Source organism: Tamandua tetradactyla, chromosome 17 (assembly GCF_023851605.1).
Source record: "Tamandua tetradactyla isolate mTamTet1 chromosome 17, mTamTet1.pri, whole genome shotgun sequence".
Lineage (NCBI taxonomy): Eukaryota > Metazoa > Chordata > Mammalia > Pilosa > Myrmecophagidae > Tamandua > Tamandua tetradactyla.
The window spans coordinates 58,634,758-58,659,009 of NC_135343.1; the positions used below are offsets into that span (position 1 = coordinate 58,634,758).

General features: G+C 37.8%; 1 protein-coding gene across 2 annotated transcripts in view; it reads right to left on the reverse strand.

The window, feature by feature from the left end:
- Nucleotides 1–24,252, reverse strand: part of SUCLG1 (succinate-CoA ligase GDP/ADP-forming subunit alpha) — a 44,857-nt gene that overhangs the window by 14,981 nt on the left and 5,624 nt on the right. The window contains exons 2-5 of one of the 2 annotated variants that reach the window (XM_077134750.1): nt 22,475–22,578; nt 15,430–15,546; nt 11,652–11,864; nt 11,452–11,509 (exon numbers count right to left, since the gene is read on the reverse strand). In XM_077134750.1, the coding sequence (XP_076990865.1) occupies nt 11,452–11,509; nt 11,652–11,864; nt 15,430–15,546; nt 22,475–22,578 (492 nt within the window). The remainder of the gene's footprint in view (nt 1–11,451; nt 11,510–11,651; nt 11,865–15,429; nt 15,547–22,474; nt 22,579–24,252) is intronic. The other variant, XM_077134751.1, reaches the window with a different exon arrangement.

The following is a 24,252-nucleotide window of genomic DNA, read 5'->3' on the forward strand; positions in this document are numbered from 1 at the left end:
AAAGAAACAGAATACATAAAGAAGAACTAAAAGTAAACTTTAAAATTGAAAAATACAACAACCAAAATTAATAGCTTGAAGGAACAAATGAAAAAAATCAATAAAATGGAAGATAGAAAAATAGAAATTATGTGATCTGAACAGGAAAGGGAAAATAGACTGAAAAAAAAAATGAACAGAGTCTCAGAGACTTGTGGGACCATAACAAAATCTAACATTTGACTTTTCAAAGTTCTACAAGCACAGGGAAAAAAACACAGGGTTGATAAAGTACTTGAAGGAATAATGTCCCTAAAAATTCCAAAATTTGGCATAAGATTTATCTACAGATTCAAGAAGCATAGTAAACCCCAGAAGCCAAAACTCATCATAAACTTCAGAAACCAAAAACAAAGAGAAAGCCCTGAAAGCACCGAGAAAAACAACCCTCACCTATATGAGGAAAAAACAATTCAAATGATCGCAGATTTCCCATCAGAAACCATGGAAGCAAGAAGTAAATGCCACATTTTTTTAAAGTGCTTAAAGATCTGTCAACTGTCAATTCTCTATCTGGTAAAATTATCCATTAGGAATGAAGGAGAAATATAGACATACTCAGGATAAAGGACAACTAAGAGAATTTGTTGCCAAGAGATTTACACTAAAGGAACAAAAGAAAGCTCTCTAAACAGGAAACACACACACACACACACAAAACAACAACAATGAAAGAAGAAACTTTGGAACACAAGGAAGGAAATAAGAACTCAGTAAACAAAAATACGGGCTACATACAATAGACTTTCCTTCTTAAGTTTTCTAAATTGTTTGATTGTTAAAGCAAAATGAACACTATGGGATATGGTTCTAAATTATAAAAATTTAAGGCAACTATAAATGCAAGAAGGTAAACAGACATAAAAGGAGGTGTGCTAGCTTGAAACTCTTGTGTACCCCAGCAAAGCCATATTCTTTTAAACCTAATCCAGTCTTGTAGGGGCAGACCTATTGTGGGGTAGGATCTTTTGATTAGGCTGTTTCCATGGAGATGTGACCCACCCAATGTGGCTATGACCATTTGATTAGATGAAGATGTGACTCCACCCATTCAAGGTAGGTCTTAATTAGTTTACCGGAGTTCTTAAAAGAGCTCACAGAGGAAGACAGCTCAGAACTGACAAATTGACATGGAGAGCAGAGAAATGAAACCAAGACACAGACGTTTGGAGATGCCAAGCTAAGAGATGAAATCCAGAGTATGCCTTGGAGAAGCTAAGTGAGGACACACAGAGGCTCAGAGAAGAGGCCACTGAACCAGAAGCTGAAAGCAATGAAACACAGGAGCAAAGGGCCAGCAAACATCACCATGTGTCTTTCCACATGGTGGAAGTGATCAGCCTTTTTGAAGTGACGGTATACTTTTGTTGATGCCATAATTTAGTCATTTTAATGGTCTTAGAACTGTAAATTTGTAACCTAATAAATTCCATTATAAAAGGCAACCTATTTCTAGTATATTGCATTCTGGCAGCTTTAACAAACCAAAACAGGACATAAGGTTTGTATCCTTTACTTGAACTGTAAAATGATGGCACCAATAGATAGTGGTAAGCTATGTAAATATAACGTAATACTTACAGTAACCAACAGCAAAGCTATACAAAGAGATACACTGAGAAACACTGCAGATAAATCAAAATAGAATTCTAAAAAATGTTCAAGTAACCCAAAGGAAGACAGGAAAAAGAATCCTGAAAAACAAAAGTCAGAGAAAACAAATAGAAAACAAAAAATAAAATGACACAGCATCAATTAATAATGATAGTTAATATAAATGGTCTATATACACTGATTAAAAGATACTAGCAGACTGGATTACATAAGAAAGCAGGAGGGGGTAAATTAATGCCAGCTGAAGTAGAGTTCAGAGCAAAGAAAATTACCAGAGACAGAGAGGGATATTATATAATTGATAAATGGGTCAATCCACTAAGAAGACAGAGCAATCCTAAAATGTATGTGCAACAACAAGAGAGCTGCAAATATGTAAGGTAATAAATGATAGAACTGAAAGAACAGAAAGTACAATTATACTTGGAAACTTCAACATCTCCTCTCTTAAAAATTAGAGAACTAGACAAAAAATAAACAAGAATATAGAGGAACTCAATACCACTATCAAACAACTGGATCTAACTGACATCTACAGAACACTCCAATCAACAAGGACAGAATATACATACTTTACAAGTGTCCAGGGAACATATATTTAGCCAGGCCACATGCTGGGCCATAAAATAAACCTCAACAAATTTAAAAGAATTAAAATCATACACACTAGGAAAATGCAAATCAAAACCACAATGAGATATCATCTGACACCCACTAGGATGGCCATTATCAAAAAAAAAAAAAACAAAAAAACAGAAAACAACAAGTGCTGGAGAGAACGTGGAGAAAGAGGCACACTTACCCACTGTTGGTGGGAATGTAAAATAGCACAACCACTGTCGAAGGCAGCTTGGCGGTTCCTCAGGAAAGCTAAGTATAGAATTACCACATGATCCAGTAATCCCATTGCTAGATATCTATTCAGAACATAAGAGCAAGGACACAAACGGACATTTGCACACCAAAGTTTATAGCAGCATTATTTACAATTGCCAAGAGATGGAAACAGCCCAAATGTCCATCAACAGATGAGTGGCTAAACAAGCTGTGGTATATACATACGACGGAATATTACACAGCCATAAGACAGAATAAAGTTGAAGCATGTAACAACACGGATGGACCTTGAAGACATTATGGTGAGTGAAATTAGCCAGAAACAGAAGGACAAATACTGTATGGTCTCACTAATATGAACTAACATTAATGAGTAAACTTGGAGAATTGAAGATAAGAACACAGGTTGTTAGGAGATAGAAATAGGATAGAGATTGGGCAACTGGTGCTGAAGGAATATAGATTGTGCAACAAGACTGACTGTAAAAATTCAGAAATGGATAGCACAATACTACCTGATTGTAGCACAATAATATAAGTACACTGAATGAAGCTGAATGTGAGTATGATAGAAGGAGAAGGGCTGGGGGCACCTATGAAACCAGAAGGAAGATAGAGGATAAAGATTGAGATGGTATAATTTAGGAATGCCTAGAGTGTACAATGATGTGATTAAATAAACAAATTTAAAATATTTTTGCATGAGGGAGAACAAATGAATGTCAGTATTTCAGGGTGTTGAAAACAGACAGTATATAGGGGGGTGCAAGGGTAGTTCAGTGGTAGAATTCTTGCCTGCCATGCAGAAGACCCAGGTTCAATTCCCCGTCCATGCACTTCCCAGAAAACAAAGAAGCAAGCAAAATAAACAAAAAAACAAACAAAAATTCAACAAATGCTGCTGCAATAATGGGATATTCACATGGAAAAAAAGTGAAATGTGATCCCGCCATACAGCATACAAAAAAAAAAACAATAGATGGTATATGGGTCTATAGTCAACAGTAACATTGTAATATGCTTCCACAAAATGTAACAAAGGCATTATGCCAAAACTAAACGTCAAAAGGCGGGGGGATTGGGAAAGGGGTATGGATTCTGGGTGGAAGAAAAGAAAATGTAGAGTATGGTGATGAAGGCATGCCTACACAATTAGGTTGGATTGTATGATGCGTGAACAAAACTGCTTAAAAATGAACAGAGAGAAACAAGTGCTAGAGAAAATGCAGAAAAAGAGATGTACCTGTTCACTGTTGGTAGGGAAATGAGAGGTCTAACTCCTTGGAGGACAGTATCGTGGTTCCACAGAAGGCTAGGGGTAGGTTTGCCGTATGATCCTAGAACCCCATTGCTCAGTATATACCTGGAGGAACTGAGTGTGGAGACATGAATGGACATTTGCACACTGGTGTTTATGGCAACAGTGTTCCTGATCCACAATGAAGGGAGGTGGTTCCTGATCCACAATGAAGGGAGGTGGTCCACTAGAAAGAGGAGCTAGGTATATACATACACTGGACTACTGAGTGGCCACAAGAAGGAATGAAGTCGTGAGGCATACAACTAGGTGAATGAAACTTAAGAGCTGTATGCTGGATGAAATGTCAGGAAAAAAAGACAAATGCTATCATGCCTCAATCATATGGACTAACTATAATACAAAAATTCAGTGAACTAAAGTCGAGAGCATGAGTTATCAGGTTGTGGCTTATTGCAAAGGGTCCTAGATTCTAAGCTCTTATAGCAGTCACGTATATTCTATGAGGTGTAACTGTTAATTCTAAATTCTGAGATATTGAGCTGTTAGTACATAACATGGTCTTTCCGGTAACTTTGACTACTTATGCGACACCTGAGATTCAGATTAGAGCTCTGAAGCTATGTAAGTGAGCAGTACCCCATACAGCAACTGCTTAAAAAGTTGAAAAAAGGGATCAGACTTCAACTAAAGATACGATTGAAGCTGATATGGATAGGACTAAGGTAAACTAGAAGACTGGGTAAAGGATGATATCAGCCACATTTTAAAACCTCAACTTCTGTGGGAGACTAAAGGGAGAGATGTTTATTTATTCATTTATTTTACATGGACAAGCACTAGGAATCGAACCCGGGTTCCGGCACGGCAGGCAAGAACTCTGCCTGCTGAGTCACCAGGGCCCACATGGGAGAGATGTATATTTGGTGTAAAATTTATATTTTGGATAGTGCATTTCCTAATTTAACTTGTATGGTCAGTTTAGTTGAACACCATAAGTACATGGAATCTTGAACAAGGAGTAAGATTTTGTTGGTTTGTCTAGGTTAGTGTGATGCCCCAATAAACCTCAGCATGATCTGGACAGTGAATAAAGAAGTATTTCCGAGTCCCCTTGGGGAAATGGGGAGAAGGGGGAAGTTGTTCAACTTCCCCATTTGGAGAATTTCTGATATTCTCGCAAGCAGTGAGGACAACCAAATCAATAGGCTGAGCCCTCAATCTTGGGGTTCACCCCAATGAAACTTATTCCTGCAAAGGATAGGCTAAACCTAATGAAAATTATGCCTGTCATCCCCAGAGAACCTCTTTTGTTGCTCAGATGTGGCCTCTCTCTCTAAACCAACTCAGCATATGAATGCATTGCCTTCCCTCCTACGTAGGACATGACTCCCAGGGGTGTAAATCTCCCCAGCAATGTGGGACAGAAAGCCTGTGATAAGCCAGGACCTGGCATCAAGAGACTGAGAAAGCCTTCTTGACCAAAAGAGGGAAGAAAGAAATGAGAAAAATAAATAGTTTCGGTGGCTGAGAGATTTCAAACAGAGTGGAGAGGTTATCCTAGAGGTTATTCTTATGCATTATATAGATATCCTTTTTTAGTTTATGGTGTATTGGAGTGGTTAGAGGGAAGTACCTGAAACTGTTGAGCTGTGTTCCAGCAGCCTGGATTCTTGAAGACGATAGTATGAAGATGTAACATTTACAGTGTGACTGTGTGATTGTAAAAACCTTGCATCTGATGCTCCACGATATGGACAGATGAGTTAAAAAAAAAAAGTAGGGATAAAAATAAAGAAATAAATAATGTGGGAAAAAAGGGTAAAATAAATTGGGTAGATGGAAACACTAGTGGTCAATGAGAGGGAGGGGTAATGTGTATGGTATGTATGAGTTTTTTCTTTTTTTCTTTTTATTTCTTTTACTGGAGTGATGAAAATGTTCTAAAAAATGATCATGGGGAAGAATACACAACTATGTGATGATATTATAAGCCATTGATCATGCACCATGTATACAAAGCATGTGTGTGAAGATTTTCTCAATAAAAAAAATTTTTTTTAATCATACCTATGTTTTCCAACCACAGTGGAATCAAACTTGAAATCAGTAACTGATAAAATCTCCAAACAGTTAGAAACTAAGCAGCACACTTCTAAATTATCCATGCTGTTGAAGTCAGGACATACTCAGTTGGCCGTCTCCCAGCCCTCACCTATTCCCCTTCTTTTGCCCCTCTTGCCTGTTTGTGTCCATGTGTCTGTTATGTTTCCAATCTTAATTGTTTGCATATAGGTGTTTGGCATGTTTCTATTTCGCAAAGACTTGTAGGTAGGGAGGGGAAATGTCAAATCTTAACCAGCTTCAGCTGCTTGCCAAGATGGGAAGGTTGCTCACTGGCAGAGTCCTCTTCCCCGAACTTTACAAAAGCACAGCACTCAATTCAGGTGTCTCTCATCTCCAATGAGAAGAGAGGCATGTGGTGGTGTTCCTGAGTAGCTGGCCTCCGTAGGAGACTAGCCACAATTGGTCCCTCATCTCTGACTCCAAGAGAGGCATGCAGAACTGCCATCCACCAAACTTGACCCAAACAGTTGCCCTTTCTGGGGAAGCAGTCAAAGAGGGATCTTTTCCCTGCTCTTATGGACCCTTTGTACTGTACAAGCAATAAAGTAGGTCGTCATCTGCCAGGAGCCTCTGTTGTGCCTGAGCCTGTGTTTCCATAAGGCACCACATAGTGATGCACTCCATGCATGAGCCAAAAAAAAAGTCTCAAGAGACAGTAAAAAACAAACAAACAAACAAACAAACAAAAACATTGGAGTGAATGAAAATGAAAATATACCAAAATTTGTGGGACACAACGAAAGCAGCTCTGAGAGGGAAATTAATGAATGCATATATTAGAAAAGAGAAAACAAAGGCAAGTCTAACTATTATTGAATGCAAATTCTAAGCTCCCAATTCAAGAACCTAGAAAATGAACAAAATAACCCAAAGCAAGCAGAATTAAGGAAATATTAAAAATTAGAGAAAAATCAATGGAATTGAAAGCAGAAAAATAGAGAACATTAAACAAACAAAGAGCTGGTTCTTTGATAAGATTAGTAAAACTGACAAACCTCCAGCAAAACTGACAAGGAAAAAGAGAAGACACAAATTATCAATATGAGAAATAAATCAGGGATTATCACTACAGACCCTGCAGCATCAAAATGATAAAATACGGAAACACTAGGAACACATATTAACATGAAAATTTAGACCAAATGGACTGATTACTTGAGGATCAATTCCTCAAAAAACACAAACTACATCTTACCCAATGAAACATATCATTTGAATAGTCCTTCTAACTATTATAAAACTGAATTCTTAATTTAAAAGTTTGCAAAACAGAAAATCTCCAGGCCCTGATGATCTCACTGAGGAATTTTACCAAACATTAAAAGAATTAAACCAAATCTACACAATCTTTTCCAGAAAGCAGAAGAGGTGAGAATACTTCCTGACTAATTCTATAAAGTCAGTATTACCCTGCTGCCAAAAACAAGGACAGTACAAAAAAAGAAAACTACAAACCAACATCCTTCATGAATAAAAACATAAATGTCTCTGACAAAATATTAACAAATAAAATTCTTCAGTATATAAAAATAACTATATACCATGGCCAAGTGGTGCTTATTCCAGGGATGCAAGGCTGATTCCGTATTTAAAAATCAATGTAATCTGCCATATTAACAATGGTGGCTAAAGAAAATCACGTGATCATATCAATGAAAAAAAAAAAGCATTTGAAAAAATTCAACACCTATTCATGGTTTAACATCCAAAATTAAGAATACAGGGGAATCTTCTTGACCTGATAAAGAGTATCTAAACAACATACAGTTATCATTATACAAATGGTTAAAGACTGAATGCTTTTCTCCTAAGACTGAGAATGAAGTAAAGATGTTCGCTCCTACCACTTTCCTATTTATTCATCATAGTACTGGAAGTTCTAGCCAGTATAAACGAGAGGAAAATGAAATAAAAAGCATATAGGATGAAAAGGGAGAAATAAAATGTCCATATATGTGGATGACATGATAGTTTACATGGAATATCCCACAGAATCTATAAAATAACTCCCAGAACTAACAAGTGAGTTCAGCAAGGCTGCAGGATACAAGGTAAACATTTAAAAATCAACTGTATTTCTATATATGACAATGAATATGTTGACACAAATTAAAATACAAAACCATGTACAATTTCTCAAAACATTAAATGCTTAGGTGTAAATCTTACAGAACACATACAGGACTTATATGTCGAAAACTATACAATGTTGATGCAAGAAATCAAGACAATCCAAGCATATGGAGAGATATACCATGTCCATGGATTGGAAGACTCAATGTAGTAAAGTTGTCAATTCTCCCCAAACTGATATTCAGATTTAAAGCAAATCCTAACAAAACCTCAGCAACACTTTCTATAGATACAGGCAAGATTATTCTAAAATCTAAATGGAAAGGTAGAGGAACTAGAAAGTCTGAAAAAGAAGAAAAACCTTTATCATATGACTTATTATATAGTTATAATAATCAAGACCATGTGGTATTGGCAGGCAGCTAGGCTCACACATCAATGGAACAGAATAGAAAACCAGAAACAGAACATGCTAAATATCCCCAAATGATTTTTGACAAAAATATGAGAGGAATTCAGTGCAGGAAAGATAACCTTTTCAACAAATGATGCTAGAGCAACTGAATATTCACAGGCAAATAAGTGAAACTTGATCTAGGTCTCATACATTATAGAAAAATTAACTCAAATTGGATCACAGACTTAAATGTAAAATGTAAAACTTTTAGGAAAAAATGTAAGAGAAAAATCTTCAGGTTCTATGGCTAGACAAAAAGTTCCTAAAACTGGCACCAATTTCAAAAGAAATAAAAGGGTAAGTTGGACTTACCCTTAAATATCGTCAGTTAAATATCATCAACTTGGGAATCCAGTCACTTCCTTCAATAATATTCAATTAACAGGTATGCAATATTATTAGCTATCATTAACACAAACTGGAAAGTTACTATAGTATATCACAATCAAGTTATTTTATGCCCCATTCAGAAATACCAAGGGAACGAAAAATTCTTCCTTTTCCTAAGCTCTAAATTAAGAATCTGAAGTCAATGACCACTGAGAATATTAGCACTGGTATCAAAACAGAAATAGCTAATGCACAATCAATATATTTTCTCTCCTTATTCCTCAAAAATCTTGTAGTGTCTTATAGTTTCTTTTTGGAGAAGACGAGGAAGATGGGTGGGGGGAAGATGGGGAGAGGAGAGGGGGAAGGGTACAGGGGGAGAGGCAATGAGAAGGAAACGGGTAGGGAGAGAGGAAGAGGGAAAATCTTCCTTTTTTAAAGGAATTAGGAGCAGTCTTCCAGAGGACTCAGAGGACCACCTCATCAATATGTTCTGACCAGAGAAACAAGGACTTCCCTGAACTTCTGTTAATTTTTTGGTTTTGGGGTTTATGGATACCTTAGAAAGCAGAGCAGTGATCAGAAAGTTAGCTCAACACAGGGCACTCCCTCTGTGCTCACCTCAAAACTACAGTAGAGGGATCAATAATTCTTTCCTGACCAAAAGGGGGAAAAGAAGTGTAACTAATAAAGTATCAGTGGCAGAAAGAGTTCAAATAAAGTCAAGAGGCTACTCTGGAGGTTGCTCTTATACAAGCTTCAGTTAGACCTTGCTACCTATCATAACCTGCCAAACCCCAACCAGGACCATTTCAGCCAATCCTAAAGAACAGCTGTGGCAATATATAAGATTCCACAAGGGTCCCATGCACTAGAGTAACTTTCCAGAAACCTACAACCTACAGATGGGTCCCTGGTCCAGATAAGTCCTGAAATCTAGAGGGCCCAGCCTCTCCAGAACATCATATAGTTTCATCTCCCTATTCCATATTAGTGACAGACACTTCCAATATGAAAAAATTAGAATGGCCATAGCCCAAACACCCCTAAAGAGAGGGATGGAAAGATCAAAGACGATGGTAGTGTTATACAGTGAAGACACGTCTAACAAATGAATATGCATGCTGAATCATTAAATTAGTAATTCTTTTGGTCTCCAGGATCTTAGAGGAGCTGTAAGTGAAAACCTAAAATCGTGAATTGTAGCCCATGTCAAACTCTGAAGTATGTTCTGCAACTAACTGCAGTGCTGTGCTTTGAAATTTATTGTTTTGTATATATGTTATTTTTCACAAAAAAAGAAGAAAAAAAGTCAATTATGATGATAAAAAAATATTTAAGCCTTCTAGCTTCCTATGTTCTGGAGCAGCTAGAAGGAAAAAAATCTGAGGGGATCATATGGTCCAAGGACAAACACTGTCCTATAACTACTTGTTGAAGAGTGCTTTGAAAACTACTGCTTTTTTATTTCTTTGCTTTGTATATATGTTATACTATACAATAAAAAAAGTTTAAAAAAAACCAAAAACTACAGTACAGCCATTCAAAGTAGACCAAAGAGTATATAAAGAGCACTCAAATATGTAAAAGATCATCAGTGAATGTGTGGATCTGGCCACCCCCAGTAGCACTCAGATGGCCTAGGGAATGCCTCTAAAAGAACCCAATAGATATTATACCGGCAGCAGGGCTGACAGTGCTAAGAGAACTCAGTAGTAAAGAAAAATCATGACCTTTAACCCACACGTGTAAACTGCACAACAAATACTCAACACGAGGTTGATGATGCTTACTTATATTATTAGCCATAGTTTCTAGATAAGAGAACATACTATGGCCATCCATTATTGTGGAGAAATAGTATACGTTAGTCAGAGTTAGGTGTGAAGACTCTAAAAACAGGCATAAAGTGGCTAATTTTGAAATAATAATTTGACTAACTCCTTGAGGGACTAAACAAGTAGCAGTATAATTTCATCAAAACATTTTGAGAAAGTTCCTGATTTCCAAGAGGACAAGTAAATCTTGGACAGGACACAGAAAGACTAAACATAAAAATACTCATAGTACATATACCTGACAAAGCATTTAAATCCAAAATATTTATTGTACCTCTACAATCATAATAGGTAAAAAACTTGAACAGCGAGTTCTCAAAAGAAGATATGTAAATGGTCACCTCTTCAACATCATTAGTCCTCAGGGAAACACACCCAAAACCACAACGAGAAACTACTTCCTATCCAGTAGAAAAAAAAAATTAAATTCTATTCTTAGAAATCTTTCCCAAGAGAAATAAGCATGTACACAAATAAACATGTACAGTTTACAAATGTGCACCTTAACCTTATTTGCAAGGGCCCAAATCTGGAAACAACTCAAATATTCATTGATAGGAGAATGGATACACCAAATTGTAATTATATAATAGACACTACTGAGCAACAAAACGGAACTGATATACACTTACACATGGAAGAATCTCACAGAATATTGAGCAGGAAAAGAATCTTTAAAACCCCTAAAAAAAACTTCAAATCTAAAGAATTATAATCGCTCTCAAACTCAAGATATAAAATAAATTCATTATGTAACTTCTACTGAAGTTAAATTCATTAAATGAATATGTTTCACAGTCACAAACTCTCAGTGAATTGTGAAAGTGTAGAGAAAGAATTTTTGTTTTAATCTATAAGAAAATGGTAAATATACTTACCAACTCTTCCTTTCTTATGAATATGGCCAGGCATGATGCCAATTTTGCATTCTCCTGGCTGAAGGAAAATAAATCACAGTTTCAGAAAAAAAAATTTTTTTTAAATAGACATCATGGGTGATTCACACAATTGCCTCTGGACTGAGGCATTAGCCTTGCGAAAGGCTGAATCTGGGCTTATTTTTTTTGTTTACACTCACGTTGATAACTCCAGGGCAGTTTGGCCCAATCAGCCTTGTCTTTCCTTGGCGCAGCAGCCTGTGCTTGACCCGCACCATGTCCTGCTGTGGGATCCCTTCGGTAATGCACACGACCAGGAGCATTTCTGCCTCAAGAGCTTCATTAATGGCCGCAGCAGCAAAAGGAGGAGGGACATAGATGACAGAGGCTGTGGCTCCTGTCTGTTCTTTGGCCTAAAACATTAACCATGGAGCTCTTTATTATTCGTTAAGTCAAAACACCATTATTTTAACTAAGTCCTGGGGTCAGGAAAGGATACCACCAGGATACACCAGATGTCATATTCTTCCCATGTTCCAGGGCACTAGGCTGAAGCAAGCATGGCCTTTTCCTGCCTCATTCGAGTCTCACTGTAGACCGAAAGGTTCTGTGGTGTCTCATTCCCTCAGGTGCCAGCACCAGTAAACCTGAAACACTACCTGATCTGCATTTGTGACCCCTTTCCTGTGGTCGTGGCCATTTCTGTTGCCCTATTCCAGGAATGGTGTTCAAGACACCGTGCCACCTATAAAATGCCAAAGACCCGCCATCTCTCCAGAAGAATAAGGGTTAGTGAGCTTCAAGCCTTCAGAAGTCATTTCTCAAACATCTGTTTAAAAATATATCATGCTTAATAAACCTTATCAAGAGACAGCAGAAATGAAAGCTTTTTTCCCAGCTGGTAAGTTTTACTACAAATGCATGTTTGTTAGAAATAAACAAATCGAATTAAAAACACATGCATAAATGGACAGAGAATAGGAATGTGGGTCAAATGAGCACTAAATTCTATAACTGAGAAGTTAGGATTTAAATGAGGATCATGATTACTGAATCATTAGATAGGCATTCCTTTTTACTGTCTGGTATATCAGAGTAGACAGAGGGAAATATCTGAAATCTGTGAACTGTAATCCAGCTGTCCTGATCTCTAATAATGATCATAAAAGCCTGTGTTGTGTGCCTTTGTGATTGTAGAAAGCCAGGATTCCAATTATCATTTTGTTTTGTCATTTTATTTTAGCAACTTGTAATTAGAAGGGTTAATGGAAGAACTTGAATAAGCTCAGAATTAACCATTAACTTGGCTCTAGCAGTTTCACTCCTTTACATTTGTGAATTGTTTCTGCCTATACTTGCTATTGAAATAATAATCCCATCTCTCTTCCTTCCCACCTAAACTTACTATTGAAATGTAACAACTTCATCTCCCCTTGTCTGAATCCATAAAAACCTTGAACTCAGACTTGAGGAGACAAATTTTTGGGCTAATAGGCCATCTGATCTCCTGCTTCATGCCTAGCAATAAATTCTTTCTCTCTTTGAAACCCTGGTGTCTCAGGAATTGGTCATTTGAGCACATGAGGCAGAGAGCTCACTGCTTTTGATCAGTAACAGTTTTACTCACACATTGCCCCTCCTAAAACAAGGCACGTGGAGCTCTTCAATTTAATCACTACTTTTCTCTTCCGAAATGGGCCCACATTTGGTCTTTACATACTCTCCATATATATCAACATGGCTGTATCCACCTATTCACAGCTCTACATGCCGTGTCTCTCCTACTGCAGCGTAAGCTCTGTGATGACTGGAGGTGACCTCTGACTCTCCAAGAGCAGCAGCACCTGCTCTGAGAGAGTCCCCGTGAGAGGCTCTATTCAGGTCTCATTTAAGCCTCCACCACAATCCTGCAGGCTTATTTTCCTGTTTTACAAATCTAAGATGCTGAGGCCAAGAGATACTAAATAACTTATTTACACAAGCTCAGAGTTAGGAAAGTGGTAGAAGTAAGATTGAAATTTAAGTATATCTGATTCCAAAGTCTCCATTCTTTTTAGTCAGAGCATGCTGCATCCCTATGGATGTCAAAAATGTAACAATCAAGATATAAACCAAGGTATAATTTAGGAATGCCTAGAGTATACAATGATAGTGACTAAATGTACAAATTAAAAAATGTTTTTGCATGAGGAAAAACAAAAGAATGTCAATATTGCAGGGTACTGAAAATAGAGTCATTCATATTTTAAAACTTCAGCTTCTTGTGAGACTAAAGCAAGAAATGTTTATTTAGTGCAAAATTTATATTTTGACTAGCGCATTTCCTAATTTTACATGGACAGTTTAATTGAACACCGTAAGTACATGGAACCTTGAATAGGGCATGAGATTTTGTTGGTTTGTCCAGGTTAGTGTGATGGCCCAATAAATCCCAGAATGATGTAAACAGTGAATAAAGAAGTATTTGCAAAATCCCCTTGGGGGAATGGGCAGAAAGGGGGAAAAATTCAAGTTCCCCATTTGGAGAATTCCTGACATTCCTGCAAGCAGTTGGAACAAACAAATCAATAGGCCAAGCCCTCAATCTTGGGATTTGCCCCTATGAAACCTATCCCTACAAAGGATAGGCTAAGTCTACTTAAAATGAGGCCTAAGAGCCACCCCCAGAGACCCTCTTTTGTTGCTCAGATGTGGCCTCTCTCTCTCTCTCAGCTGACATGGCAAGCAAACTCACTGCCCTCCCCCCTCTACGTGGGACATGACTCCCAGAGGTATAAACCTCCCTGAAAACATGGGACAGAAATTCTACGATGAGCTGAGACTGAGCATCAAGGGATTAAGAAAACCTTCTTGACCAAAAAGGGGAAGAGAAAAATGAGACAAAATAAAGTGTCAGAGGCTGAGAGATTTCAAAAAAGAGTTGAGAGGTTATCATGGAGGTTATTCTTAAGCATTATATAGATATCCCCTTTTTAGTTTATGGTGTATTAGAGTGGCCAGAGGGAAATACCTGAATCTGTAGAGCTGTGTTCCAGTAACCATGTTTCTTGAAGATGATTATATAATGATAGAGCTTTTGCAATGTGCCTATGTGACTGTGAAAACTCTGTGTCTGTATGATGCTCCTTTCATCTATGGTATGAACAGATGAGTTAAAAATATGGATAAGAAATAAATAATAGGGGGAACAAAGGTTAAAATAAATTGAGTAGACTGAAATACTAGTGTCAATGAGAGAGAGACGTAGGGAGTGGTGGCTGACATGTAATCTACTAACATCCTCAAAGAAGAAAAGGTAAGAAAAGAATAATAAACCAAACAGAAGCAAGGCCAAAGAACTTCTTTCCTTAAGAGCTGATGCATGCCTATAAACAAAACTATATAACAGGCTGTGAAGAAAATATCTTAAAATGTGCAGAAAACTATCTGAGGAACTAGGTTGGAGCTCTATAGAATTCTCAAGTAGAGAGGCACACATACCCCAAAAAGAAGACACTGGCCAAATCAGAAATCCTCAGTGTTTCTGGGAAGAGAATTGCATTTATTTCTCTGAAGCTTTGTAATCCTGATGTATGAAAGGATAACGGAAAGTAGATGCAGATACTCAAGTCCCTGCAGTGGAGAAGTTCAGTGCAAACAGAAAAGTATCAGCATGTCACCCTTTGCTCTGTACACACTGGAAAAATGGAAGGGGGAATGGAGTAGGGGATAATAGGGTGGGGTGTGGGCTGATTTGGTTACAGTTTAATAATCAAGAAAGGTCTGGAATCTTTGGACTGGTAAATCCTATACTACTAAACAGTCCTGATCTTATGTGAATAAAGTGAACCCAGTGGTTTTTAATTCCATTCAAATTCCTCTAGGTTACTGGATTTTAAAATTGCAAGGGATTCTTGCAAAAAGGACACAATTAAGATTTCTACCCAAAGTATGCTCACTTTCCTACTTCTCTTGCCAAACTGAGGTACCGTTAGTTACCTCCTTCAAAGTATTAAAAACGGGTAAGCCCAGATGCGTCTTGCCTCCTTTCCCCGGGCTTGTTCCTCCAACAAGTTTGGTGCCATATTCCAGTGCCTGTTGGCTGTGAAAGGTACCCTGAGAGGGGGAGAAAAACACAAGAGCCATGAGAAAGACACGCCAGGAAGCCTAAGGAGCAAAGGCAATCTTCAACCGTTTAGGAAAAAAAAGACAAATAGGTTATCTCTTTCCCAGAGTATAACAATGACACACATCCAACATTCTCATCAACTTACTGAACAGAATTATGAACCTTGCAGCAAAACAGATCTCTGCAAAGTCAAAATAACTGTAGAAAAGGATCTCTCTTTAGTCTCTGTTTCCCAAATTTGGCTGAAATGCCATGGTGCTTACTTACAAGAATATTTCCTTTTAGTTGTTTCTAACTTCATATGTCTCAACACCCATCTTTAGTTGATAATTATATTCACACAACCTGGGCTCTCTCTCAGCTTACATCAAAACCATAGCCTTGGTTAAATTCAATTAACTCTAAGACTGTACATTGGAGCCAAACAGTAGCTGGAGAAAAAGCAAAGCCACACAAAGTGGACTCACTTTAAATTATTGACCAGGAAACCTGAAGGGAGCCTTTAATGTTGTCCAGCCAGCATCCTGTATTAACCTATTCATTCACTCTCGCTCCTCCTCGTGTAGGATTCTTAGCCTCAGTAGTACATTTTGCACAAAACAATTCTTTGTAGAATGTTTAACAGCATCCCTGGCTGCTACCCATTAGATGCTGGTAGCATACTCCTCCCCACACCCCTTTATCCCCAAGTTGTGAAAACCATAAATGTCTCCAGACATTGCCAAATATTCCCTGGAGGCCAAAATTGCACCCCTCCCCCACTGAGAACCACTGTCCTGAACAGCCGTTCACACTTTCCTCTCTCAACCCCCACGACTTCCCCTCCTGTGCTCACCTTTCCTCTCTCTGACAATCTTGCTTCCTGTTTCATTGAAGAAACCATCAAGACAACTTTTGCAAGCTCTTGCCAACACATCTATCCACCTACCCACATTTGTTCACATATACTCTGCCTGCCCTCTTGTTTCCATGTGAAAGTTATCTGTGCTTTGAGCAAAGTCCCCCACCTCCACTGGTTCAATAATTCCAATCCTCTCACCTATTAAAGGACATCCCTCTGGCGATTCTTCCTTCTTTACTCTGAATCAGCCACACACTCATTATGCTATTTCTCTCACTGTCCCTTTGAAGCCTATGTCTCTTGCCTATGTCTCCAGTGACTTCCAAACCTGACAGTTAGTTCTCAGCCCTTATCTTACTTGATCTACCTCAGCACTTGTAACAATGCATCATTCCCTCATCTGTGAAAAACTTGTTTTCACTCAGCTTCTGGGACTCTACCTCCCTTGGTTTTCCTCTTTTCTCTCTCTCTCCTTAGACAGCTTCTCTTTTCCATCTAAAACTGTGCCCTGGGTGATCTCATCCTTTAGCATGGCCATAAATATAATCTTATACTGATCTCTCCCCACACACAAATCCCCCATATATCTCACCAGACCCTTGCCTTGAACTCCACACTCATGCTGTCAAGTACTTGACATCCCTATTTGGAGGACTAGTACGAATCACAAACATAACATGCCCCAATGAGTTCCTGACATTCCCCTTCACAATGTAACCCCATTTCACTTCATAAAAACCCTCCTCCTTGTAAATTTCAGGCCAAAAATACTGAAATCATGCTAGATTCTTCTCTTTCTCTACATTTCACATCTGCTCCATTAGTAAGTATATGGCTCTACCATCAAAATACATTCAGAAACTAAAAACTTCTCACCCCTGCTACCATCCTGGTCTAAGTCACCACCACCCGTCGACAGATCACTGTCCTTGCTCCTTCCAATATATTCGCAACACAACAGCCACAGCGGTCCTGCTAAAGCAAAAGGAAGGTCAAACCTTCCAGTGATTTTCTCAAGTCAATACACAATTTGTCTCCTCACATTAGAACACGTCCCATGGCCCACTCACTTTAGTCAAGTGATCCTGCCATTTCTACACGCTCAGGTACACTCCTGACTTGTGGCCTCATCTGGAATGTACCTGCTTTTACCTGGAATGCTCTTACCTTAGGTGTCCACATGGTTTACTCCCACATCTCAGCTCTTTCCCCGATCACCTAATAAAAAGTTGCTACCTCATCCCCACCCCAACGACCATCATCCCTGCATCTCACACACACACTCACTCATTCTTCCTTTCTGCTTATTTTTACCATAGCATATATACCTTCTAACATAGCACATAATTTATTTGTTGATTTAACTGATGTGTTTCCCCCAATACTAACATGTAAGTTCCATAAAGGCAATGTTTTTGTCTGCTTTGTTCACTGTGATATGGCATTTAAAACAACAACTGACATACAGTAGGCATTTAATAAAGAGTGATTGGAAAAATGAGTGAATGAGTGGTTCAGGTCACTCCACAAGGACCTGAACATGTTGACCCAGTTTTTTTTTTTTTTTTTTTTGGGGGGGGGGGGGGTGCATGGTCCGGGAATCAAACCTGGGTCTCCCACATGCTGACCCAATTTCTTACATTCTCTTTTAAAAAGGCGCAAAAATTGGGACCTTAAGAGGGAAGTCTCTGATTCAACCTTCTTGTCTTTCAAAGTAGGAAGCACATTAACCAACCTATCTAAAGTCAGTGACAGACTTCTAGAAAGAACAACAGGCCTTAAGAACCACAGGCCAGTGTTTTCTCCCTTAGAGCAGTGGTATTCAAAGCGTGGGCTACAGACTCTTGATGATTTGCAATGAGATAAGAACAAAAACAAAAAGCAAATGACAAAGAAAGGAAAAGGAAAAGAAAGGGAAGGGAAAAATAATTAAAACAAGAAAAAACTAACTAGAAAGAAACAAAAATGAAAGGGAGAGTAAGTTATAATGGGCATTATATTAGAAATTTAAAAAGAAAAAGAAAAACACCCAAACTGGTCTTTTACTGCAGACATAATCTGAGAAGCACTGGACTAGACTATATTCCTGGATAAATTCAAATGGACCAATTTCTTTAGTACAAATGGAGTGCTAAACAGTAATAACATTTCAATTTGAAATAAGCTTCTTTTCCTTAGTTTTCCCATTCTCACAGTTAAGATTAGGAATAGTTTCTGCAGATCACAAAAGTCAACACATAGGTGAATGGACCTTGAGAACTATATGTTGAATGAAATGTCAGAAACAAGAAGACAAATATTATCATCCCTCACTCATATGGACTAATTATAATATATAAACACGAAGAACTGAAGTCGAGAGCATGGGTTATCAGGTTTGGGTCTACTGTGAAGTTTCCTAGATTGTAAGACCTTACAGCAGCCATATCTATTCCAGAGTTGTAACTGTTATTTCTAAATTCTGAGATACTGAGCTATTTGTGTATAACCTGGTCATTCCTTGGAACTTTGGGTATTTGTGTGACACCTGAGACTCAGAGTTAGAGGTCTAAAGCTCTGAAAGCCAGCACTGCCCCATACAGCAACTGCTAAAAACACTGAAAAAGTGATCAGACTTCGACTAGAGATATGAATGAATATTGTGTGAGACCAAAGGAAGAGATGTTTATTTGGCATACTATATTTTTGGTAGCACGTTATCTAATTTAACTTCCATGGTCAGTTTATTCTAACACAATAATAACACAGGATCTTGAATAGGGAGTGAGATCTTGTTGGTTTGTACTGGCTAGTGTGATGTCCCAATACATCCAGAGTAATTTGGGCAGAGAATAAAAAAGTATTTGCAAAGTCACCTTGGAGGACTGGGGAGGAAGGAAGAAATATTCAACTTCCCCATCTGGGAAATTCCTGATATTCTCGCATGCAGTGGGGGCAGTTTTCAATAGGCTGAGCCCTCGATCTTGAGGCTTGCCTCTATAAAACTTATTCCTGCAAAAGAGAAGCTACACCTACTTATGATTATGCCTAAGAGTCACCCCTAGAGAATCTCTTTTATTGCTCAGATGTGGCCTCTCTCTCTAAACCAACTCAGCAGGTAAACTCACTGCTCTCCCTGACTATGTGGGACATGACTCCCAGGGTTGTAAATCTGTCTGGCAACATGAGACATGACTTCCAGGGATGCGCCAACACCTGACATCATGGGACTGAGAGAGCCTTCCTGACCAAAAGGGGGGAGAGAGAAATTAGACAAAATAAAGTTTCAGCAGCTAAGAGATTTCAAACACAGTCAAGAGGTTATTCATATTTATTACATAGATATCTCTTTTTAGTTTATGGTATATTGGGGTGGCTAGAGGGAAGTACTTGAAACTGTTGAATTGTGTTCTAGTAGCCTTGCTTTTTTGAAGATGATTGCATAACTATATAGCATTTACAATGTGATCATGAAAACCTTGCATCTGATGCTCCCTTTATGCAGGGTATGGATAGATGGGTAAAAAAATAAGGACAAAAAAATAAACAATGGGGGGATTAGGGGTGAAAAATGTGAGTAAATTGCAATAATAGTGGTGAATGAGAGGGAGGGGTAAGAGATATGGGATGTATGGGTTTTTGTCTTTTATTTCTTTTTCTGGAGTGATGCAAACATTCTAAAAATGATCATGATGACAAATAAACTGTGTAACGATATTGTGAGCCACTGACTGTATATTTTGGATGGGCTGTATGATATGTGAAGATATCTCAATAAAAATATTTTTTTAAAGGCTAATACAAGGAATTGGATGGCACCCATTAGAACTCTGTATTGCTATTACTCACTCTGAATTATAAATATTTCTCATTTCTATGGAACAACGTGGACACTAAAAGAAGAACTAATGAGACAAAATGTAGATTTCCTGTGATGAAAAGCTCTAAATTTTTGGGTGGACCACGGTGGCTCAGCAGGCAAGAATGCTTGCCTGCCATGCCAGAAACCCAGGTTCGATTCCAAGTGCCTGCCCATGTGAAAAAAAAAACTCTAAATTTCAGACCTCATCATTACCTCTATAATAACAGAATCTGAATCAAGAAATCTAACTGAGATGGTTCGGCTCTCAATTACCTAAAAAAATAAGGGGGAGGGGGAAGCAAATGAAAAACAACATAATTGCAGGTAACTGAAAGACACTAAAACCAACTCTGGATTTAAATACTTAGGCCAACTACACCTTATCTAGGAAGCAGAAACAGCTCAAAATAATGCTTATAAGATGGACATCGATTTTTAAAAAATACTCAGAGGTTAAAATGTCATGGGATGATATATAAGTTTAAGAAAAGCAAAATGATACAAAGTAAACTTATATGGGGGATTTGAGTTAATGAAACATTTGATCAAATGCTAACACAATTTACAACCAAAAGGAATTGGAAATATGGTTGTATTTAAAAGAGGGTGGGTGTGATAGCATGCTGCCAGAATCATGGATAAGCATCTACTTTCTTTAGCATACATATATGTGGAAAAGACACTAACAAAATGTATGGCTATTAGAAATAAACCTATTTTACTTATGAACAAGACTTCAGGGTTTTGGAGGTGTTGTTCTTTTGTTTTGTTTTTTGATTAATGGTCAATCGTTTTTTAAGACAGTGGAGAAGTAGAAGAAGAAAAAAGAAGAAAGGTCCACTGCAACTCACATTTTTGTGCCCAGTTATTTCAGGCAAAAGAGGAAATTTTACATGAAACAACCTAATAACTAATTCATACACACAAAAAAGAATGATGTCATTTTAAAGCAGTTCCTGGGAGCTTTGAAAACAAAAGTTACAGAAATTTAGATATTTAGATATCATTCTCTGCATCAGAATTTATCTAACTACAGGCTGCAGAATTTACCCACCACCTGTTTTTGTAAATCTACATACTGTCTTTTGCTGCTACAGTGCTATCTAGTAGTTCCAACAGAGACTATGTGACCCACTCCTTTATAAAAGTTTGCTGATCCATGCTCTAGCATATCAAAATTCCGTACAATGGTTATGACAAATCTTTTAATTACAGAAAAACATCAACTGCTTTTATTTTGCCATATCTCTCTTAAAAATGAAGGCTATTTTGGATTAAGATATGGTTACTTTGATTTAGTAGAATTCCTTCAATTAAGAAAAAACTGTGCATCTACTATGTTGGAAGTTTAACTTTGTACATGTGTTTCAAAGGGCAATTTAGCAACATCTGTTAAAATTAAATATAGACAACCTTTGACACCCAATTCTACTTTTAGAAATCTATTTGACACTCATATATATTATGATGTATGATATATATTATTTACTGTATAATATATATTACATATATTGTTCTGTATAAGATACTGTAGAATACAAATTATATAAACATAAACTTGTTTGTGTATGCTTTTCAGGAAAAAATCTGGAAGGCTAAGTCACAACATTTTAACAGAAGGAACTCTAAGGGAGTAGAATAATAGGAAGGAGATTCCTATGTTGCATTTCAGCATGGAACAAATCATAGGTACCTTTAAACTTATGCCAATTCCATGATGTAGGCAGGCAACAGATAAGAGGGAGGGAAAATATTAATTATTCCTGCCAGTCTCTTCAAAGACAATTTTCTCCAGAGAGAGAGTAAGATGGGAAGTCAAGGTGGTGCTTCTTCTACCTATCTCAATTCCCATAAGCTCTGTGAGTCTGAGCATCTCCCCATACTGGATGTTTAATGCTGTTTAACAATGTGTGTTTTTTTCTAACAAGGCCTAAACACAAATCACTCACCTTACCTACTGCTTAATCAAAGGAAGTGATCTATTCCAATACTGGAGGAAAATCAGCTCTATTGTTCTCAATGAAGTAAGATTTCCAACATACTATAGTCCTAGGGATTTTCAATTTTCATTTCAGAAGCTCTATATAGCACCAAACCTCCTCCTAAGACAGAAGCTCACTAAGATACTATATAAATATCTGCACCATGTGGCATTACTTTTGTGATATAAAAAAAGAGAAAATAGTTCATTATCTCTTAGTCTACATCTTAAAAAAAAATTAGATATACATACCTGCTTACCAGTGAAACCCTGGCAAATAACCTTCGTATTTTTATCAATATAGAGATGTTTCCGGGAAGATATATAGGAACAATGCCGAATTCCATTCTGTTGAACTGAGAAATAAAGAAAATGTAGCACATTACATGTACAGTAAGTTGAACTTGCTGACCAAAGAAAAGAAAAAAAATCCTCTAATGCAAGAACTGTTCTGCGATCATGGCAATTTTAAATGTCACTTTTTAAGTGAGACATATTGACCACAAGAATAAATTACAAAAAAAAAAAAAAAAAAAGACATTGTTCTACTCCCCAGGATCCTGTCTTCACCACGAATCACAATCTTCAGTTCTTGTAGCTTTCTCCAAATTAAGAAAGAAAAGCCGCAGTTGATAATTTACATTCCTCAGAAAGAAAACTTGGGCTCAAAATAAATAGCTTAAATTTAATCTAGGTACTGCAATCTTAGCATCACCCCTATTAATATTTACTAAACAGCCTCATGCTGTCCCCACTGGATGTGAGGACATCTTTTTAAGCCTGGCACCTGTAAACAATACGAGGATAAAGAAGCAAACTTTGTCAAGAGTACTAGCAAAAGCTAATCTGCAACTCATTCACCAATAACTGCCTAATATTAAGTATTAAGTCATGGAATAACTCGTCTAAAGTACAATTCAAAAACACTTAACTTGATCTCTTCTGATGTAAGAATCAAGAAACCACACATAAAAGGTATAGGGAAAATAAAATAAATAGGAAAACAGACAAGAGGGAGAAATATTTAAAAGAATCAATTTTTTTCCAACAACCTGCCAAAATCAGTTTCCTCATGAAAACTGAGAACGTAGTTAGGACAGTCAGCTCTTCATTTTCAAAATCAGGAGGGAGAAGAGCAAAGATGATTTAGAATGGTGGGAATCCCTGATTACCTTCCAAACCTCCCGTAAAACCACCAATCTGCCCTCTATGATCCATCCTGGCCCTTTCAAAGCAGCCAGGTCTTCCACACACTAGAAGGCAAGTCCCAGAAAAGAGCATCTCATCACGTATTTGCCCAGAGTTCACCCCATGCTTTCTGTCTTGAATCACTGCCTCACAATCTCCTAAATCCTCTAACTTCAGGTTCCATAACTAATAGAGTATCAGCATCTGCTTCAGACCCTTTTGAGCACCCCTTAAATTGACTTGCCCTGTGTACTGTTCTCAGCTTCTAACAACTTCAATTTTTGGAGTTTCCTATAACTCTCAGGAAAAGAGGCCCAGATTTCACCCTAAACATCTAAGAGACAAGTTCTGTGTGCACACAGAACTGTTGGGTAATAGACAGTTGCATTCTTGAACTAGAATATGTTGAACAAGGGGCCATGAGGGAGTTTTATGAGTCAAATCCAGGCACAGTGGGATCAGTGAACACCATAGCAGAGATTTCTGACCTGAGAGACTGTTCCCCTCTGCTGTATAACAGAACCCACCCCAACCAGTGCTATCACTCTCAGCCCATTCTTGCCCTTGGCTCCTCCTGCTCTCTGAGCTGAAGACCCACAACCACTCTTTCCTACTCTGCTGCCATTCCTGACTAGATGACAGAACTTGCTCCACTAGTTCTTCCCATTCCCCAGACCCTCAACAAGTAGACCATCTCTCAGGAGGAGTTTTCAGATCAGAAAGTAGAAGATTTGAACAGTGCCTCGGTACTATTAGCTATTTTATGACCACTGATATTACCAATATGGAAAGAGTGGACCAAACTGCTTGGAGATGTGCCTTGTGCCAGGCTACATGCCAGG